Genomic DNA, 22458 nt, shown 5'->3' with positions numbered 1-22458 from the left:
GCCCCAGGATGGACAGGACAAGCCGCTTCAGAAGAGGTGCTACCCCTCCCTGGACAGCCCGTTTCACCAACTACTACCAATTGATATGTTACCAATTATTTAACCTCTTCCGTTAAAGTGACACGTTGTTGTGGGGATTGAAGTCAAATGCGAAATAATTTACATTAACTGAGATACGACAGTTTCGTAAGCTTACATTAACCATTTCGGTTTGATACGTAGAACCATTGCGGCAAATGTTAGCGCTGTTTTTCTCGCAGCTCCTGCGTCCGCGGGTTCGACCCCTAACTTTGGTGCAGTTTTTATGGGTGGAGTTTGCATATTCCACCTGTTTCCCTGCGGGTGCACCAGCCGTGTGGGCTCCCCCGACACCACCGGGAGCTACGATTCATTCCGCGTCCCTACGACTTGTGGATTGCATCTGGGAATTGTCTCAAGTGTGGGAGCGAATTACGGGAGGAGTGGAAGGGAAGTTGGGGAGAATGTGTAGCCCAGTCAGCACTGGAGTAGAGCCGGCGATCGGCGTGGGCTGAATTGCCTTCTTCGCGCGCTGCGCGCTGAGGGATTTCAACGTGAAACTGTGTTTGGAATCTGTCAGTCCAAAAGGGCATCTTACCAAGGAGAGGACGTGGCTCATCGCTCAACGACCCTAACGACAGTGAACCGCTTACTGTCACGCTTCCCCCGCTTCTAATCTCTTTGTAACTCTCCTTATGGTTTATCCAGCTTGTTCCAGTGATTCGGAAATCAAATGGAAAAATCCAGTGGACAGTACTTAATCCCTCCCAATTTTCCAACAGGTTGCACGAGGACGCTCGGCTGTGAGAAGGGAGAAGTAGCGAACACTAAATATCTCCTCTGCTTTAGAGGAGTAACGATGGAGGTGGGCGCCATTCTGTGGCTACTGACCGTCTCCTCCGGTAAGTAGCTTTCTGTTCCTTTACGGCTACAGCTTCGGGGAGAAGGCAATGGGCAGCGCGGGAAAAGCGGGAAGGTTCGTCTGCTTCATTTGCGTTAACAACCAACACACCTACGGAGGCACTGTGGGCAGCCCGAGGGTCGCCACACATTCCGGCGCCAACATTAATGTCCACAATGTCGGCAGAACAACATAAAGCACAACAAAACGCAACAAAACAAGCCCCTTTCCTCCCTCCCACGCGCACACACGGACAGTCCACCAATTCCGAGAACAACGTTCGGGCTTCTAGTCTCCAGGCTTCCGGCATCGACCCCCTGACTAGCCGAAGGGGGATGGGGGGGGGTGCTGAATTCCAGGTCGAACCCTGAGGACGCAGACTTCTCGTTTCTCCCTCCTTCCTTTCCAATCATGATGAAGGGTCTCAGCCCGAAACGTCAACTGGTTATTCCCCTCCACAACTGCTGCCTGACTTCCCGAGTTCGTCCTGTTACTCTGGATTTCCCGCATGTGCAGAATCCCTTGAGCTCGGGAGTTGGGAGGTTTTCTTACAGATGTACCAGTGACCGTGAGGCCGCACTTGGAATATTCTGTAGAATTTTAGCCTCGGTGATTGTGGACTCCTAGCATCGAAACAGGCCCTTCGGCCCAACTCGTCCTTGTCGATCGTGTTAACCAGCGAACTTGTCCCATCTGCCCGCGTTTGGCCCACAGCTCCCTAAATCCCTCCGACTCATGCACTTATCTAGAAGACTTTAAAATGTTTGTAATTTACTCGCCGCCACCGCCATTTCTGTCAGCTCATTTCAACCACGTAAAACCATTTATGTAAAGAAATGGTTTAATATCCCTTTCAAAACTCTCCCGTCTAATCTATGTTCTCTTGTTGGTAACAACATCCCCCCACCCCGGTGAAAAATGCTGTTTTCAGAATATCTATGCCCCTTATTGTGTTACATCCCCCTATCAGGTGACCCCCCAATCTCCTACATTCCAGAGAATAAAGTACTAGTCTATGCAAACTCTCCTTGTAACTCAGGCCCCCAGAAACAGACGACATCCAGGTAAATCACATCTGCGCGCTTTCTAATTAATAACATCTATAACAGGATGGCCAACTATGTACAAAATATTCCAAGTGCAGCCTCACCAACGACGTGTACAACAGAAACATAACTTCTGGACTCCTGTCCGCAAAGCTCTGACTGAAGCTCAGCGTACTGAACATTGTCTTCACTACCTGTCTGCCGCTTTCAATGAGCTGTGCACCCGTACTCCTAGGTTCCTCTTTTCCAGGCTCCGATCCGCACTTTCTCGGTAACTGTAACACTTCATTCCCTATTCTGCTATTGTTCCTCCTTTACACTAACTCATTGAATCGATGTGATAAAATGATCTGTATGAAGAACAAAATGTGACCACAGTAAACCAATTTACCAATTTTAAAGTTTGCTCCCTGCTTTCAGGCATTGGTGCTGAGAAGTTTGTGGTCATTCAGGACAAGTCCAGCATTGTTGCCACAGAAGGGGAGACGGTGGTTATTCCATGCAGACACAATGTCACGAATAAGATATGGTCATATCGCTGGTTCAAAGGTGCCCAAAATGGAATAGAAGTGACCAATGAAACAGCAGAGTACAGAGGCCGCTTCTTCAAACCTCAAGGGGGTGATCCCTCCACTAACAGCATAGATGTTTCTATGCAACTGAAGGACGTGCGGCCGAGTGATTCTGGGATGTACTTCTGCAAGTTGGAGGCAATAAAATGGGAAATGTATGGGGCAGGGACGATTCTCGCAGTGAGAGGTAAGCTAATCATCAAGCATCTCCTTGTCTAAGCAAATCAGGCCCACCACCCGAACAGAATTTGGTCAAGGCTGGAAAATGCTGGAGTCACTTAGCAGGTCAGTCAGCTACTGTGGGGAGAGAAGCAGCAAAATGTTCAGATCTGTGACCAATCCTCAGGGAAGAGAAGGAGGGTAAACTAGAAGAAAGAAGAATCTTGTAAACAATGTTTTCCCAGTACTGAGGAAAGATCTTCCACTTCAAGCATTAACTCTGTTTCACTTCCCACAGATGCTACCTGATGTGCTGAGCGTTTCCAGCATATCTAGTTTTTTCTAGATTCGAAGAAGGAGTCTGAGAGTCTGAGTGGGAGTGCCGAAAAAGAGATTTTTGAAATTTTTGTTATTTTTTTTCTCCAACGGCTTTCTGAGAGGCGGGACTGCGCAGGCGTGTGACGTCGGGCAGTGCAGCGCGGCAGATTTAAAAGGAACAGAGCCTCAGAGAGCGGGCAGCGTAGTTTGCGGGCAGCGGAGTGAGCTGGGAGCAGAGTGAAGACTTAAGGGCTTCGGCTCACCGGGCTTAGGCGGAAGCGGGCGAGGCGAGGAAGGTTTGACATTCATTTTCTGTTGCTATTTGAGGAGAGGGGCACTATGACTGTGAGGGCAGTTTGCTGTTCTCGGTGTCGGATGTGGGAGGCCCTGGAGTCTCCAAGCCTCCCGGACGTCTACATCTGCGCCAAGTGCATCGAGATGCAGCTCCTAAGGGACCGCGTTACGGAACTGGAGCTGCAGCTCGATGACCTTCGTCTGGTCAGGGAGAGCGAGGAGGTGATAGAGAGGAGTGGAAGGCAGGTGGTCATGCCGGGGCCACGGGAGGCAGACAAGTGGGTCACCGTTAGGAGGGGGAAGGGGAAAAGGCAGGTGATGGGGAGTACCCCGGCGGCTGTGCCCCTTAACAACAGGTACTCCTGTTTGAGTACTGTTGGGGGGGACAGCTTACCCGGGGGAAGCGACAGTGGCCCTGCCTCCGGCACAGAGTCTGGCCCTGTAGCTCAGAAGGGTAGGGCAAGGAAGAGGAGGGCAGTTGTGATAGGGGACTCGATAGTAAGGGGGTCAGATAGGCGATTCTGTGGACGCAGTCCAGAGACTCGGATGGTAGTTTGCCTCCCTGGTGCCAGGGTCCGGGATATTTCTGATCGTGTCCAAGATATCCTGAAGTGGGAGGGTGAAGAGCCAGAGGTCCTGGTACATATAGGTACCAATGACATAGGTAGGAAAAGGGATGAGGTCCTGAAAGAAGAATATAGGGAGCTAGGAAGGGAGTTGAGAAAAAGGACCGCAAAGGTAGTAATCTCGGGATTACTGCCTGTGCCACGCGACAGTGAGAGTAGGAATGCGATGAGGTGGAGGATAAATGCGTGGCTGAGGGATTGGAGCAGGGGGCAGGGATTCAAGTTTTTGGATCATTGGGACCTCTTTTGGCGCAGGTGTGACCTGTACAAAAAGGACGGGTTACACTTAAATCCTAGGGGGACCAATATCCTGGCAGGGAGATTAGCGGGGGCTACTGAGGTGACTTTAAACTAGAATGGTTGGGGGGTGGGAATCAAATTAAAGCGGCTAGGTGTGAGGAGGTTAGTTCACAACAGAGGGATGGGAACCAGTGCAGAGAGACAGAGGGGTGTAAAGTGAGCGTAGAAGCAAAAAGTACAAAGGGGAAAAGTAAAAGTGGCAGGCCGACAAATCCAGGGCAAGCATTAAAAAGGGCTAAGAGAGTTGTAAAAGAGCGCCTGAAGGCTTTATGTGTCAATGCAAGGAGCATTCGTAATAAGGTGGATGAATTGAAAGTGCAGATTGTTATTAATGATTATGATATAGTTGGGATCACAGAGACATGGCTCCAGGGTGACCAGGGATGGGAGCTCAACGTTCAGGGATATTCAATATTCAGGAGGGATAGACATGAAGGAAGGGGAGGTGGGGTGGCGTTGCTGGTTAAAAAAGAGATTAACGCAATAGAAAGGAAGGACATAAGCCGGGAAGATGTGGAATCGATATGGGTAGAGCTGCGTAACACTAAGGGGCAGAAGACGCTGGTGGGAGTTGTGTACAGGCCACCTAACAGTAGTAGTGAGGTCGGAGATGGTATTAAACAGGAAATTAGAAATGTGTGCAATAAAGGAACAGCAGTTATAATGGGTGACTTCAATCTACATGTAGACTGGGTGAACCAAATTGGTAAAGGTGCTGAGGAAGAGGATTTCTTGGAATGTATGCGGGATGGTTTTTTGAACCAACATGTCGAGGAACCGACTAGAGAGCAGGCTATTCTGGACTGGGTTTTGAGCAATGAGGAAGGGTTAATTAGCGATCTTGTCGTGAGAGGCCCCTTGGGTAAGAGTGACCATAATATGGTGGAATTCTTCATTAAGATGGAGAGTGACATAGTTAATTCAGAAACAAAGGTTCTGAACTTAAAGAGGGGTAACTTTGAAGGTATGAGACGTGAATTAGCTAAGATAGACTGGCAAATGACACTTCAAGGATTGACGGTGGATATGCAATGGCAGGCATTTAAAGGTTGCATGGATGAACTACAACAATTGTTCATCCCAGTTTGGCAAAAGAATAAATCAAGGAAGGTAGTGCACCCGTGGCTGACAAGAGAAATTAGGGATAGTATCAATTCCAAAGAAGTAGCATACAAATTAGCCAGAGAAAGTGGCTCACCTGAGGACTGGGAGAAATTCAGAGTTCAGCAGAGGAGGACAAAGGGCTTAATTAGGAAGGGGAAAAAAGATTATGAGAGAAAACTGGCAGAGAACATAAAAACGGACTGTAAAAGCTTTTATAGATATGTAAAAAGGAAAAGACTGATAAAGACAAATGTAGGTCCCCTGCAAACAGAAACAGGTGAATTGATTATGGGGAGCAAGGACATGGCAGACCAATTGAATAATTACTTTGGTTCTGTCTTCACTAAGGAGGACATAAATAATCTTCCAGAAATAGTAAGGGACAGAGGGTCCAGTGAGATGGAGGAACTGAGCGAAATACATGTTAGTAGGGAAGTGGTGTTAGGTAAATTGAAGGGATTGAAGGCAGATAAATCCCCAGGGCCAGATGGTCTGCATCCCAGAGTGCTTAAGGAAGTGGCCCAAGAAATAGTGGATGCATTAGTGATAATTTTTCAAAACTCGTTAGATTCTGGACTAGTTCCTGAGGATTGGAGGGTGGCTAATGTAACCCCACTTTTTAAAAAAGGAGGGAGAGAGAAACCGGGGAATTATAGGCCGGTTAGCCTAACGTCGGTGGTGGGGAAACTGCTGGAGTCAGTTATCAAGGATGTGATAACAGCACATTTGGAAAGCGGTGAAATGATCGGACAAAGTCAGCATGGATTTGTGAAAGGAAAATCATGTCTGACGAATCTCATAGAATTTTTTGAGGATGTAACTAGTAGAGTGGATAGGGGAGAACCAGTGGATGTGGTATATTTGGATTTTCAAAAGGCTTTTGACAAGGTCCCACACAGGAGATTAGTGTGCAAACTTAAAGCACACGGTATTGGGGGTAAGGTATTGGTGTGGGTGGAGAATTGGTTAGCAGACAGGAAGCAAAGAGTGGGAATAAACGGGACCTTTTCAGAATGGCAGGCGGTGACTAGTGGGGTACCGCAAGGCTCAGTGCTGGGACCCCAGTTGTTTACAATATATATTAATGACTTGGATGAGGGAATTAAATGCAGCATCTCCAAGTTTGCGGATGACACAAAGCTGGGTGGCAGTGTTAGCAGTGAGGAGGATGCTAAGAGGATGCAGGGTGACTTGGATAGGTTGGGTGAGTGGGCAAACTCATGGCAGATGCAATTTAATGTGGATAAATGTGAAGTTATCCACTTTGGTGGCAAAAATAGGAAAACAGATTATTATCTGAATGGTGGCCGATTAGGAAAAGGGGAGGTGCAACGAGACCTGGGTGTCATTATACACCAGTCATTGAAAGTGGGCATGCAGGTACAGCAGGCGGTGAAAAAGGCGAACGGTATGCTGGCATTTATAGCGAGAGGATTCGAGTACAGGAGCAGGGAGGTACTACTGCAGTTGTACAAGGCCTTGGTGAGACCACACCTGGAGTATTGTGTGCAGTTTTGGTCCCCTAATCTGAGGAAAGACATCTTTGCCATAGAGGGAGTACAAAGAAGGTTCACCAGATTGATTCCTGGGATGGCAGGTCTTTCATATGAAGAAAGACTGGATGAACTGGGCTTGTACTCGTTGGAATTTAGAAGATTGAGGGGGGATCTGATTGAAACGTATAAGATCCTAAAGGGATTGGACAGGCTAGATGCGGGAAGATTGTTCCCGATGTTGGGGAGGTCTAGAACGAGGGGTCACAGTTTGAGGATAGAGGGGAAGCCTTTTAGGACCGAGGTTAGGAAAAACTTCTTCACACAGAGAGTGGTGAATCTGTGGAATTCTCTGCCACAGCAAACTGTTGAGGCCAGTTCATTAGCTATGTTTAAAAGGAAGTTAGATATGGCCCTTGTGGCTACAGGGGTCAGGGGGTATGCAGGGAAGGCTGGGTTCTGAGTTGGATGATCAGCCATGATCATAATAAATGGCGGTGCAGGCTCGAAGGGCCGAATGGCCTACTCCTGCACCTATTAAAAAAAAAAAAAAATTCCCGCATCTGCAGGTTTTAAATTTTCATTGTTAGAATTTCACCAACTGGATAATGATAAAATCGTTCCAGAACAGAAAATGTGGGAGAGGGGGTGAGTACTAACAAATCAAACCTTTCTTCCAAGGACTCTGTCTTCTGATTTCTTGCTGCCTCAGTAAAGCTGCCAACATAATCAAAGACCCCACCCACCCAGGACATTCTCTCATCTCCCCTCTCCCCTCTCCCATTGGGCAGAAGGTACAAAAGCCTGAAAGATCAAACTGCCAGGCGCAAGGACAGCTTCTATCCTACTGTTATGAGATATCTCAGATCGAGTTCACAGTATTCTCAAGAGGGAGGGTGAGCAGCCAGATGTCGTGGTCCACGTAGGGACCAATGACGTGGATACGAAGAAGGAGGAGGTCCTGCAAAGAGAATTTAGGGAGTTAGGTGCAAAGTTGAAGGACAGGACGTCCAGGGTTGCAGTTTCAGCATTGCTACCTGTGCCACATGCTAGTGAGGCTAGAAATAGGAAGATAATGCAGCTAAATATGTGGCTAAGGAGTTAGTGCAGGAGGGAGGGCTTCATGTTTCTGGACAATTGGGCCTTGTTCCAGGGAAGGTGGGACCTGTTCTGACAGGACAGGTTACACCTGAACTGGAGGGGAACTAACATCCTTGAGGGAAGGCTTGCCAGTGCTGCTCCGGGGGGTTTAAACTAGATTTGCAGGGGGAGGGGAACCAGAGTATTAGAGCAGATAGTGACGTGGAGGAGGATAAAGGTCATGCAAGAACTGTAAGTATAGTACATGGAGTAAAGCCAGATCTAACATATAAAGAGGCTTTGATGAAAGAGAAATAGACTAAAGGGTGTAAAGGCAGTAAGGTAGAAGGGCTAAAGTCTGTGTACCTCAATGCAAGAAGCATCAGGAACAAAGGTGATATATTGAGAGCTTGGCTACATACATGGAATTATGATGTAGTGGCCATTACTGAGACTTGGCTGGCACCAGGACAGGAATGGATTCTCAATATTCCTGGATTTCAGTGCTTTAAAAGGGATAGAGAGGGGGGAAAAGGGGAGGAGGGGGTGGCATTACTGGTCAGGGATACTATTACAGCTACAGAAAGGGTGGGTAATGTAGCAGGATCCTCTTTTGAGTCAGTATGGGTGGAAGTGAGGAACAGGAAGGGAGCAGTTGCTCTATTGGGAGTATTCTATAGGCCCCCCGGTAGTAGCAGAGATACAGAGGAGCAGATTGGGAGGCAGATTTTGGAAAGGTGCAAAAATAACAGGGTTGTTATCATGGGTGACTTTAACTTCCCTAATATTGATCGGCACCTGATTAGTTCCAATCGTTTAGACGGGGCAGAGTTTGTTAAGTGTGTCCAGGATGGATTCCTGTCACAGTATGTGGACAGGCTGACTAGGGGGAATGCCATACCTGATTGAGTATTAGGTAATGAACTGGGTCAGGTCACAGATCTCTCAGTGGGTGAGCATCTGGGGGACAGTGACCACCGTTCCCTGGCCTTTAGCATTATCATGGAAAAGAGCAGAATCAGAGAGGACAGGAAAATTTTTAATTGGGGAAGGGCAAATCATGAGGCTATAAGGCTAGAAATTGTGGGTGTGAATTGAGATGAAGTTTTTGCAGGGAAATGTACTACAGACATGTGGTCGATGTTTGGGGATCTCTTGCAGGATGTTACGGATAAATTTGTCCCAGCGAGGAAGATAAAGAGTGGTCGGGTGAAGGATCCATTGGTGTCAAGTGAGGTGGAAAATCTAGTCAGGTGGAAGAAGGCAGCATACATGAGGCTTAGGAAGCAAGGATCAGATGGGTCTATTGAAGAATATAGGGAAGCAAGAAAGGAGCTTAAGAAGGGACTGAGGAGACCAAGAAGGGGGCATAAGAAGGCCTTGGCGAGTAGGGTAAAGGAAAACCCCAAGGCATTCTTCAATTATGTGGAGAACAAAAGGATGACAGGAGTGAAGATAGGACCAATTAGAGATAAAGGTGGGAAGATGTGCCTGGAGGCTGTGGAAGTGAGCGAGGTCCTCAATGAATACTTCTCTTCGGTATTCACCAATGAGAGGGAACTTGATGATGGTGAGGACAATATGAGTGAGGTGGATGTTCTGGAGCATGTTGATATTAAGGGAGAGGAGGTGTTGGAGTTGTTAAAATACATTAGGACGGTAAGTCCCCGGGGCCTGACAGAGTATTCCCCAGGCTGCTCCACAAGGTGAGAGAAGAGATTGCTGAGCCTCTGGCTAGGATCTTTATGTCCTCGTTGTCCACGGGAATGGTACCGGAGGATTGGAGGGAGGCGAATGTTGTCTCCTTGTTCAAAAAAGGTAGTAGGGATAGTCCGGGTAATTATAGATCAATGAGCCTTACATCTGTGGTAGGAAAACTGTTGGAAAAGATTTTTAGAGATAGGATCTATGGGCTTTTAGAGAATTATGGTCTGATCAGGGACAGTCAGCATGGCTTTGTGAAGGGGAGATCGTGTCTAACAAGCCTGATAGAGTTCTTTGAAGAGATGACCAGGCATGTAGATGAGGGTAGTGCAGTGGATGTGATCTATATGGATTTTCGTAAGGCATTTGACAGGTTTCCTCACAGTAGGCTTATTCAGAAAGTCAGAAGGTTTCCAGGGACGTTTGGCCAGGTGGATTCAGAATTGGCTTGCCTGCAGAAAGCAGAGGGTCGTGGTGGAGGGAGTACATTCAGATTGGAGAGTTGTGACTAGTGGTGTCCCACAAGGATCAGTTCTGGGACCTCTACTTTTCGTGATTTTTATTAACGACCTGGATGTGGGGGTAGAAGGGTGGTTTCGCAAGTTTGCAGACGACACAAAAGTTGGTGGTGTTGTGGATAGTGTAGTGGATTGTCGCATATTGCAGAGAGATACTGATAGGATGCAGAAATGGGCTGAGAAGTGGCAGATGGAGTTCAACCCGGAGAAGTGTGAGGTGGTACACTTTGGAAGGACAAACTCCGAGGCAGAGTACAAAGTAAATGGCAGCATACTTGGAAGTGTGGAGGAGCAGAGGGATCTCGGGGTACATGTCCACAGATCCCTGAAAGTTGCCTCACAGGTAGATAGGGTAGTTAAGAAAGCTTATGGGGTGTTAGCTTTCGTAAGTTGAAGGATATAGTTTAAGAGTCGTGAGATAATGATGCAGCTCTATAAAACTCTGGTTAGGCCACACTTGGAGTTCTGTGTCCAGTTCTGGTCGCCTCACTATAGGAAGGATGTGGAGCATTGGAAAGGGTACAGAGGAGATTTACCAGGATGCTGCCTGGTTTAGAGAGAATGCATTATGATCAGAGATTAAGGGAGCTAGGGGTTTACTCTCTGGAGAGGAGGAGGATGAGAGGAGACATGATAGAGGTATACAAGATAATCAGAGGAATAGATAGAGTGGACAGCCAGTGCCTCCTCCTCAGGGCACCACTGCTCAAAACAAGAGGACATGGCTTTAAGGTAAGGGGTGGGAAGTTCAAGGTGGATATTAGAGGAAGCTTTTTTACTCAGAGAGTGGTTGGTGCGTGGAATACACTGTCTGAGTTGATGGTAGAGGCAGATACACTTGTGAAATTTAAGGGACTATTGGACAGGTATATGGAGGAATTTAAGGTGGGGTGTTATGTGGGAGGCTGGGTTTAAGGGTCAGCACAACATTGTGGGCCGAAGGGCCTGTACTATGCTGTACTGTTCTATGTTCTATTACCTGGTTCCCTGGTGTGATCAGATGGGCTCTTGACCTCATAATTTACCTCGTTATGACATTGTCTCCCTACACTGCACTTTCTTTGTCACTGTTACACTTCACTCTGCTATTGATTTACCGAGTACAGTACTACCTCACTGTGCGCCACGTAATGATCTGATCTGAATGAACAGTATGCAAGACAAGTTTTTCACTGTACCTCAGATTATGGGACAATAATAAACAAATCCCAATTCCAAAGAGGCTGCTGGTGCTGGAACCTGGAATGAAAGAAACACAATGCTGGAGGAACTCGTAAGTCAGGCAGAACCTAGGGAGGGAGATTGAGAGTTGACCTTTCAAATGGGGACACTCAGCGCATTCTGTCTGTACTGAGTCCACGCAACAACAATTCCACACTCCAGCTTTTCTCCAGAGCCTGGCAAACAGTTCTCAGTCAAATACCTCCCAGTTCGCTCTTGAACATTAATATTATTCAAATGTATACACAGAGTACACCGTTAGTGAGTGGCAAGACCCTTAACAGTACAAATGAGCAGAAGGATCTTGGAGCCCAAGTCCAAAGCTCCCGTGAAGGGGGCCGGATACGTTAATAGGGTGGAAAAGAAGGCTTACGGCTTATTTGCCTTAATTATTCAAAGTAATCAATCAAGAGTTGTGAAGTTGCATTATAGCTTTATATAATTATTTAGTTTGCATCTGGTATTGCATTCAGTTCTGTTCAGCCCGTTATAAGAAGGATGGTGAGGTTTTGGAAAAGGTGCAGAAGAGGTTTACCAACAGTCTGTCTGCTCACATTTTACCACCTCATTCTTTCAAAGTTTCTACCCCCAATGCCAACTCTGACTGATGGCGGGATCAGAACCAGAAACGGCATCAGTATCAGAATCAGGTTTAATATCACCGGCATATGTTGTGAAATTTGTTTACTTAAGTGGTAACAATACAATGCAATACACGATAATTTAGAAAAAAATACTAAATAAGTTGATCAATTACAGTAAGTACAAAGTTTGTATATATGTATAATAAATAGTTAAATTAGAAATCGTGCAAAAACATAAATAATATTTAAAAAGTGAGGTAGGGTTCATGGGTATGATATCGATTTAGAAATTGGATGGCAGAGAGGAAGAAGCATTTCCTAAATCACTGAGAGTACCTCCTTCCAGGGGTACAGTACTACTGGAGCGTCGCTCCGGCACCTCTGTTAAAAAAGTCAAAATAAACAAACGGGGAATTTAACAGCGGCCGCATATTAAATAGAGGGAATTTTACGGAACCGTGTGTTGGGGAGAGTGGTTGGCGGCTGGTGGGTAACGTACCACTAGTAACATTAGGATCGGATATTTGATCGTTTTTGGTGAAATCCTGGAGCAGTGACTGTAATTTATTTCGGCACTGTATTTGTGAATTTGGTCCTCGCTGGACCCGTTGTTTTCCCAGCATGCCCTGCTGTAGCCTCCCGCCATTTCGCAGAGCCCGAGTCTCTCTCCAGCCGAGGGACGACTGTACGCGAGTGGGAGCATTCTTCCGCTCTCTCCAACGGGTACCACTGGATTCCACTTAGGAGCTATATTAGGCAAGGAGTGAACATCGAAACCTAAGGTTAAAAGTCAAAAATAATGAATGAAAAAAAAAATCACTGCTCGCTCATCTTCGGCCTGATTTTGATGAAATGCTCAAGGTAATCATCCCAAATCCTCTTCTACACCTGGATAAAGCGAATTTAGTTTTTTTTAACAAGCCAAATGGAGAAAAAAGAACATTTCTAGGCTATAAGCTATTTTTACGTCATTTCAACTGTCATTAATAACGGATCAACCCCTTGGCCGAGCTCCACCAACTATAGTTGATTGGAAAGAGGATCTTTTTCTCTTTGTGCTGATAGGAAAAAGAGTAATTTAGTGAGACAATGAACGAGACGAAACGCATTTTCAAACCTCCCAGATGGTTGCTTTCCTCCTCTGTTAACATTTATCACTTCCAAAATATAATTTTTATTCGTATAGATACAATAATAATTTATGTAAAGATTCAAGCTTCTTTAACGTTTTATACATTTAAAGACTAAACAGGACCTGTATTGGTCTAACTTTGTAATACCCCACGTGTGAGGAATTTGTGAGTATCGACACTCACAGATCCACTTCCTGTCCAACCATTTTTGCGAGAGAAACGGTACGAGGTAGAGTTGCCAACCTACCGCTTTTGATATTAATATTCACCAATATTCGTAGCTTTAGCAATAGTTCATTATATGTTCTTTTTTCATGCTTGATTACTTGGTTCCAATTTAGGTAGTTAAAAGTGTAAAAAGCTTATTTGCTTTATTTCAGTTATTTTTATACCTGCTCAGGAACACTGCTAAGCGCTGCGGGCCCTGCTGTCTGCGCTGACTCAGTCGTATTAGTAAGGCTACATCTGTGGTGGTCCTCTACTGTGGAGATGAAGCCACACTCAGGTTGGAGGAACAACACCTTATATTCCGTCTGGGTAGCCTCCAACCTGATGGCATGAACATCGACTTCTCTAACTTCCGCTAAAGCCCCACCTCCCCCTCGTACCCCATCTGTTACTCATTTTTATGCACACATTCTTTCTCTCCCTCTCCTTTTTCTCCCTCTGTCCCTCTGAATATACCTCTTGCCCATCCTCTGGGTCACCCCCCCCCTTGTCTTTCTTCCCGGACCTCCTGTCCCATGATCCTCTCGTATCCCCTTTTGCCTATCACCTGTCCAGCTCTCGGCTCTATCCCTCCCCCTCCTGTCTTCTCCTATCATTTTGGATCTCCCCCTCCCCCTCCAACTTTCAAATCCCTTACTCACTCTTCCTTCAGTTAGTCCTGACGAAGGGTCTCGGCCTGAAACGTCGACTGCACCTCTTTCTATAGATGCTGCTTGCCCTGCTGCGTTCACCAGCAACTTTGATGTGTGTTGCTTGAATTTCCAGCATCAGCAGAATTCCTGTTTATCTGTGGTGGTCGGTGGATTAGTCGCTAATACAAAAGTTGATTTTTCTCACTAGCAACCCTATGGCTTCTAAACAAACAATGTTAACTTCTTTCGTAAACAAGCTGAGTGTAACAAAAATAACGTACAAAAGACTGATAACATTAAAAGTGACAAAAGCTGTGATAATTATATTTTATGGTAATTAGGGAGTGCAACCGTGCAATACTGTCATGTTATTAAATTAAGTATTATATGTTTTATTGTACCAGTTATACACTGAAGTGTAGTGATAGGCTATAATCTTGTTAATGTCTTAACTATCACTATATTTATGTGAAGCTCTGGGATTCATATATTTCTTTCATCTTGGTTTAGTGCTTGACATTATAAGAAGCCCTATTCATATACTGTATATGCCACACCCAATTTGTGTACCTGCTCATTGCATGAATGGGCAAGGAAGTTGCCCAGTATGTGAAATCAGCAGGTACACAAATTGGGTGTGACATACGAGGGGTGATTGATAATTTTGTGGCCTAAGGTGGAAGGAGTCAATTTTAGAAAACCTAGCAATTTTCAGTTATCTGAAACAGAAATACCACAAAAGTTATTAACTTCAAACTTTCTGCATAATCACTCAAAGAGTTGAACTGCACATGTATGTAAGAGAGCTGTATAACCCTAGGCCACGAACTTATCAATCACCCCTCGTACAGCTCCGGCAACTAAAAAATTGGAACTGCACTCCGCCTCCTTCCCAGTGGTAACAATGAGAAGAGGGCATGTCTTGGGTGATTGGGGTCCTTAATGATGGACACTGCCTTTCTGAGACACCACTCCTTGAAGATGTCTTGGATATTGTGGAGGCTGGTGCCCTAGATGGAGCTGACTAATTTTACATCTTTCTGTAACTCCTTTCAATCCTGTGCAATAGCCACCCACTCCACATGCCCCCCCCCATACCAGACAGTGGTGCAGCCTTTCAGAATGCTTTCCACAGTACGTCTGTAGAAATTTTCAAGTGTTTTGGTGACAAAACAAATTTTCTCAAACTCCTAATGAGCTCTTCTACATTCCGGAGAGTAAAATCCTGGACAGTGCAACCACTCCTTGCAACTCGGGCCCCGAAATTAAGATGACGTCCAGATAATTTTTTTTTTGCACGCTTTCTAATTATAAACATCTATAACAAAGTGGCCAATTCTCGACAAAATATTCCAAGTGCAGTCTCGCCATCAACTTCAACTGAAACATAAGTTCCTGACTCGTATCCTCAAAGCCCTGAATGATGGTCAGCATGCTAAAAAATCTTCTTCAATATGCTGCTTTCAATGAGCTACACCCTCATACTCCCAGCCATCATACCCCACTTTTCTAGAATTTGATTCCGCTGTAATAAGACATAACGGTCCCTTAGTATCATCAGATGGATTCTGGACTTAAGACCACAAGATATAGGAGCAGAAGTAGGTTATTCGGCTCATCGAGTCTGCTCCACCATTCTATCATGGGCTGATCCAATTGTCACAGTCATCCCCATTCCTCTGCTTTCTCCCCATACCCTTTGATGCCCTAGCTAATCAAGAAACTGTCTATCTCTGCTTTAAATACACCCAATAACGTGGCCTTCACAGTTGCTCGTGGAAACAAATTCCACAGATCTACCACCCTCTGACTAAAGTAATTTCTCCACATCTCAGTTCTAAAAGGACATCCTTCAAACCTGAAGTCTTGCCCTCTTGTCCTAGGATCCCCTGCCATGGGAAATAACTTTGCCCTATCTAATCTGTTCAGGCCTTTTAGCATTCGGAATGTTTCTATGAGATCCCCCATCATTCTCCGAACTCCAGAGAATACAGCCCAAGAGCTGTCAGACGTTCTTCGTATGGTAACCCTTTCATTCCTGGAATCATTCTCGTGAATCTTCTCTGAACCCTTTCCAATGTCAGTATATCCTTTCTAAAATAAGGAGCCCAAAATTGCACACAATACTCCAAGTGTGGTCTAACGAGTGCCTTATAGAGCCTCAACATTACATTCCTGCTCTTATATTCTATACCTCTAGAAATGAATGCCAACATTGTATTCGCCTTCTTCACCACTGACTCAACCTGGAGGTTAACCTTTAGGGTACCTTGCACAAGGACTTCTAAGTCCCTTTGCAGCTCAGCATTTTGAATTCTCTCCCCATCTAAATAATAGCCTGCCCATTTATTTCTTCCACCAAAGTGCATGACCATACACTTTCCCACATTGTATTTCATTTGCCTCTAAACTATCTAAGCCTCTCTGTAGGCTGTCTGTTTTCACAACACGACCGCTCCTACGCCTATCTTTGTATCATTGGCAAATTTAGCTACAAACCATTAATGCAGTAGTCCAAATCATTGACATAAATCATAAAAAGCAGTGGTCCCAACACTGACCCCTGTGGAACTCCACTGGTAACCAGCAGCCAGTCAGAATAAGATCCCTTTATTCCCACTCTCTTGTTTTCTGCCGACCAGCCAATGCTCCATCCAGTCTAGTAACTTCCCTGTGATTTCATGGGCTCTCATCTTGCTAAGCAGTCTCATGTGTGGCACCTTGTCAAGGGCCTTCTGAAAATCCAAGTAGACCACGTCTACTACATCTCCTTTGTCTACCCTGCTTGTAATTTCCTCAAAGAATTGCAGTAGGTTTGTCAGGCAGGATTTTCCTTTCAAGAAACCATGCTGGCTTTGGCCTATCTTGTCATGTGCCTTTGGGTACTCCATAATCTCATCCCTAACAATCTGTTCCAACAACTTTCCAACCACTGATGTCAAGCTAACAGGTCTATAGTTTCCTTTCTGCTGCCTTCCACCCTTCTTAAATAGCGGAATAACATTTGCAGTTTTCCAGTCATCTGGTACAATGCCAGAATCTATCGATTCTGAAAGATCGTTAATGCCTCTGCAGTCTCTCCAGCTATTTCCTTCAGAACTCAAGGGTGCATTCCATCAGGTCCAGGAGATTTATCCACCCTCAGACCATTAAGAACCTGAGCACCTTCTCAGTTGCAATTTTCACCGCACAAACTTCACATCTCCCTGACACTCTTGAATGTCTGGTATACTGCGGATGTCTTCAGTTCCTCTGCCATCTGTGCACCTCTCATTACAATATCTCCAGTGTCATTTTGTATTGGTCCTATATCTACCCTCGACTCCATTTTACCCTTCATATACTTAAAAAAGCTTTTAGTATCATCTTTGATATTAGTCACCAGTTTCCTCTTATTCATCTTCTCCTTCCAAATGACCTTCTTAGTTTCCTTCTGAAAGTATTTGAAAGCTCTCCAATCCTCTGTCTTTCCAGTAGCTCTGGCTTCCTTGAATACTCTCTTTTGCTTTTACTTTGGCTGTGACTTCACTTGTCGGCCACAGTAGTGTCCTTCTTCTCCTTGAAAATTTCCTCTTCTTTGGAATATATCTCTCTTGCACTTCCCTCATTTTTTGCAGAAACTCCGGCCATTGCTGCTCTGCTGTCTTTCCTGCAAATGTCCCTTTCCAGTCAACTTTGGCCTGCTCCCCTCTCATGCCATTGTAAATTCCTTTATTCCACTGAAATACCGACAAATTGGATTTTATTTTTTCCCTGTCAAATTTAAATGTGAACTCGATCATACTGTTATCACTGTGCCCTAAGGGTTCTTTAACCTTAAGCTCTCTTATCACCTCCGGATCATTGCTCAACATCCAATCCAGCATAGCCAATCTCCTAGTGGGCTCAACACCAAGTTGTTCTGAAAAGCCATCCCATAGACGTTCTACAAATTCTCTCTCTTGAGGTCCAGTACTGACCTGGTTTTCCCAATCCACTTTCATGTTAAAATTCCCAGTAATTATCATGATATTGCCCTTTTGACATGTCTTTTGTATCTCCTGCTGTAATCTGTAATCCACATCCCGGCTGCTGTTTGGAGGCCTGTATACAATTGCCATTAGGGTCCTTTCACCCTTGCTGTTTCTTAACTCAACCCTTTGACACTCTACACTAGTTGTCGCCAACCTTTTTAAGCCCAAGATCCCCTACCTCAGCCTTGGTGAAAGGCAAGATCGACCTACTAAATCGTTTAGTCACACGCATGCGCACCAGGCAGAATAGACCTGGAAGTAAAACCCCGCAACCCAGAAACAATCTCTCTTTACAAACGGCTTTCCGTAGCGGGAGTATTTCTATATTACCATTATCTTAATTACTATTACTTATTTTTATAATGCTCACATTACAACACCTTTAATTCTATGTTTCATTATTTAATTTTATTTGAACATGAAAAATAAGTGAATAAAAATTGTTGCACTCAGTGTGATGACTGGGGCTGAATATACTTTCTGCTAGTTCCCTGAAATTTGGCTCATATCTACATACAGCCAGTCTGAGACAATATGTGAGGTGTCTGTCAGTAAGACAGCTCCTGTACTTAGATTTCATAATTTTCATCTGTTGCAGCACAGTACCCTCGCAAACCTACTGACAGACTGAATATCTGAATGGACACACTGAATGTTGAATCTGCCAAATTTTTCAGTTGTTTTGTATTGGTAAGCTGTTACTGAGACACTAGTATGTTTCAGAGGTACACAAGATAATGACACCACTGTTTTTTGTTTCCCAGTTATTTACATTTGGGGACTGTTGGAATTTAAAGGGGGAGAAGTGAGTAATGTGAACATTATAAAGATAAGTTAATACAAATTAGGATAATGGTAATATAGCAATACTCCCACTACGCGGCTACGGAAAGCTGTTTGTAAAGAGAGGTTGCTTCCGGGTTGTGGGGTTTTACTTCCGGTCTTTTCTACTGCGGTGTATGGTGGGGGAGATATGCACACTGGGCAGAAAGAACGGAACTAAAACCCTGCAACCCGGAAACAGTCTCTCTTTACAAACAGCTTTCAGTAGCTGGAGTATTGCTATATTACCATTATCCTAATTAGTATTACTTATTTTTATAATGTTCACATTACAACAGTATTTGTGTATTTATTTATTTTTCATTTTTTTGGGAACTACTGGGAAAGTCTCAAAGATCGACCGGTTGATTGCAATCAACCAGTTGGCAACCACTACTCTACACCTTGCAATCTATGTCATCTCTTTCCAATGATTTAATAATATTTCTTATACACAGAGCCACACCACCCCCTCTGCCTACTAACCTATCTTTCCAATATACCGTACATCCTTGGACGTTAAGCTCCCAATGACAGCCATCCTTTAGCCAAGTTTCAGTGATGGCCGCAACGTCATATTTGCTAATGTTGAGCTGAATTTCAAGATCGTCCATTTTATTCCTTATGCTGTGTATATTCAAGTACAACACAATCTACTTTGCATGTTATTCTCTGCCTGAATTGCACTTTCTCTGTAACTGTAACACTTCATTCCCCATTCTGTTATTGTTCCTCCTTTGCACTAACTGATTGAATTGATGTGATGAAATGATCTGTATGGATGGCAGATAAAACGTAGTTTTTCACTGTACCTCAGTACATGTGACAATACTAAACAATGCCTTCGTCACTGCCGCTGCTACTGTGTGATCCAGAATCTCCAGAGGAGAAGGCCCCGAGTCCTTGGCTTTGCTTGTTGCTCGGCAGCTAGGCGGAGTCGAAGTGCTTGGCAGAGATGTTGCTCGGTGTCGGAGGGCTGGTCGGAGGCTCGAAGTTTTCGGACGGACTCAGAGTCAGCGGTGGTCGGGTGCTTCCAATGCATCGGCAGTTGTTGGCGCCTGAAGGTTTATGGCAGGGAGAGTTTCTCCCTTTTGCCACCTGCTATCAGGACTATCAGGTGTCGATCGGAACTTTGAGAGTTTTTTTTAACCATGCCCATGGTCTGCTCTTTATCAAATTATGGTATTGCTTTGCACTGCTGTAACTATATGTTATAATTATGTGGTCTTGTCAGTGTTGGTCTTTGGTTTATCCTGTTTTTTTTTTGTGATATCACTCTGGAGGAACATTGTATCATTTCTTAATGCATGCATTTCTAAATGACAATAAGCGAGGACTGAGTGTCCTCATAATCTAATCTAAAAAAAAATTTACCCATTTTAAAGTTTGTTCCCTGCTTTAAGGCATTGGTGCTGAGAAGTCTGTGGTCATTCAGGACAAGTTCAGCATTGTTGCCACAGAAGGGGAGACAGTGGTTATTCCATGCAGGCATAATTCCATGAGTAAGATATGGTTGTACCATTGGGTCAAGGATGCCCAAAATGGAATAGAAATGACCGATGAAACTGAGAAGTACAGGGGCCGCTTCTTCAGACCTGAAGAGTTTGATCCCTCCCTTAACATGAACAATGTTTTCATGCGACTGAAGTACGTGCGGCTGAGTGATTCTGGGATGTACTTTATACTTTATTCTTTATTGTCGCCAAACAATTGGTACCAGAGCGTACAATCATCACAGCGATATTTGATTCTGCTCTTTGTGCTCCCTGGAGTACAAATCGATAGTAAATATTAAAAATTTAAATTATAAATCATAAATAGAAAAGTGAAAGTAAGGTACTGCAAAAAAAACGAGAGGCAGGTCCAGATATTTGGAGGGTACGGCCCAGATCTGGGTCAGGATCTGTTCAGCAGTCTTATCACAGTTGGAAAGAAGCTGTTCCCAAATCTGGCCGTACAAGTCTTCAAGCTCCATACCAGGTTGTGATGCACCCCAGAAGAATGCTTTCTACATTGCATCTATAAAAATGAGTGAGGGTTTTAGGGGACAGGCCAAATTTCCTTAGCTTCCTCAGGGAGTAAAGGCGCTGATGGGACTTCTTGGCAGTGGACTCTGCTTGGTTGGACCAAGTCAGGTCATTTGTGATATTGACCCCGAGGAACTTAAAGCTTTTGACCTGTTCCACTTGCGTACCACCGATGTAAATGGGGTCGTGTGGTCCGCTACTCCTTCTGAAGTCAACAACCAATTCCTTCATCTTGCTGACATTGAGGGATAGGTTATTGTCTTCGCACCATGCCACCATGTTCTTAATTTCCTCTCTGTACTCAAAGTCATCATTACCTGAGATACGACCTACAATTGTTGTGTCATCAGCAAACTTATATATTGAGTTCGATGGAAACTTGGCTACACAATCATGGGTGTACAGTGAGTACAGCCAGGGGGCTGAGTGCACAGTCTTGTGGGGCACCGGTGCTCAGAGTGATTGTAGAGGAGAGCTTGTCCCCTATTTTTACAGCCTGGGTCCTGTCTGTGAGGAAGTTGAAGATCCAGCTGCAGATCTGAGTGCTAAGGCCCAGGTTCCGGAGCTTAGGAATCAGTTTATTTGGAATGATGGTATTAAAGGCAGAGCTGTAGTCAATGAAAAGGAGCCTTACTTATGTAAGTTGAAGACAATGGAATGGGAAATATATGGGGCGGGGATGTTTCTCACGGTGAGAAGTAAGGCAGCCTTCAAGTATCTGCTTGTTCGTGCGAATCAGACCCACCACCCAAACACAATCTGGTCAAGGCTGGAAAATGATGGAAACACTCAGAAGATCAGTCAGCCACTGCAGTGAGAGAAGCAGTTCAATGTTTAGGTCAGCGACCCATCCTCAGAGCAGGGAAAGAGGGTAAAAAAGAAAAATGAAGAATCTTGTAAACAACTTTTTTTGCCCAGTTCTGAGGAAAGATCTTCCACTTCAAGCATTAACTCTGTTTCACTTCCTGCAGATGCTGCCTCCCATGCTGAGTATTTCCAATTTTAACCTCAGATTTCCAACATCTGCAGGCTTTTAATTTCCATTGTTAGAATTTCATCAGCAGAAGAATAAGAAACAAGACTCAGCACTGAAAAAAGGAGGTGGGGGGGATGAGGTCACAAATCAAATCTCCCCTCCAAGGACCCTGTCTGCTGACTTCTTGCAGCCTCAGTAAAGCTGCCAACATAATCAAAGACCCCACCCACCCAGGACATTCTCTCCTTTCCTCTTTCCCATTGGGCAGAAGATACAAAAGCCTGAGAGCACACACCACCAGGCACAAGGACAGCTTCTATCCCACTGTTATGAGACTATTAAGTGGTTCCCTGATACGATCTTGACCTCACAATTTACCTTGTCGTGACATTGCATCTTATTGTCTTCCTGCTCTGCCTTTTCTGTGTAGCTGTTACACTTCATTCTGCTATTGTTTTACCTAGTGCTACCTCATTGTGTCATGTAATGATTGGATCTCAATGAACAGTATGCAAGACAAGTTTTTCACTGTACCTCAGATTATGGGACAATAATAAACCAATACCAAATCCAAAGAGGCTGCAGATGCCGGAATCTGGAATGAACGAAACACAATGCTGGAGGAACTTGTAAGTCAGGCAGAATCTAGGGAGGGAGATTGAGAGCTGACCTTTCAAAAGGGGACATTG

The 22458-nt window shown here is 44.8% G+C and overlaps 1 protein-coding gene across 1 annotated transcript in view; it reads left to right on the top strand.

Moving 5' to 3' along the window:
• The first annotated feature begins 877 nt into the window (after positions 1-877).
• Positions 878-22458, top strand: part of LOC134346462 (uncharacterized) — a 56898-nt gene continuing 35317 nt past the window's right edge. The window contains exons 1-2 of the mRNA XM_063047830.1: positions 878-920; positions 2386-2724. Coding sequence (XP_062903900.1) covers positions 878-920; positions 2386-2724 — 382 coding nt within the window. The remainder of the gene's footprint in view (positions 921-2385; positions 2725-22458) is intronic.

Source organism: Mobula hypostoma, chromosome 5 (assembly GCF_963921235.1).
Source record: "Mobula hypostoma chromosome 5, sMobHyp1.1, whole genome shotgun sequence".
Taxonomy (NCBI): domain Eukaryota; kingdom Metazoa; phylum Chordata; class Chondrichthyes; order Myliobatiformes; family Myliobatidae; genus Mobula; species Mobula hypostoma.
This window is presented reverse-complemented; position numbering and strand designations above follow the sequence as displayed.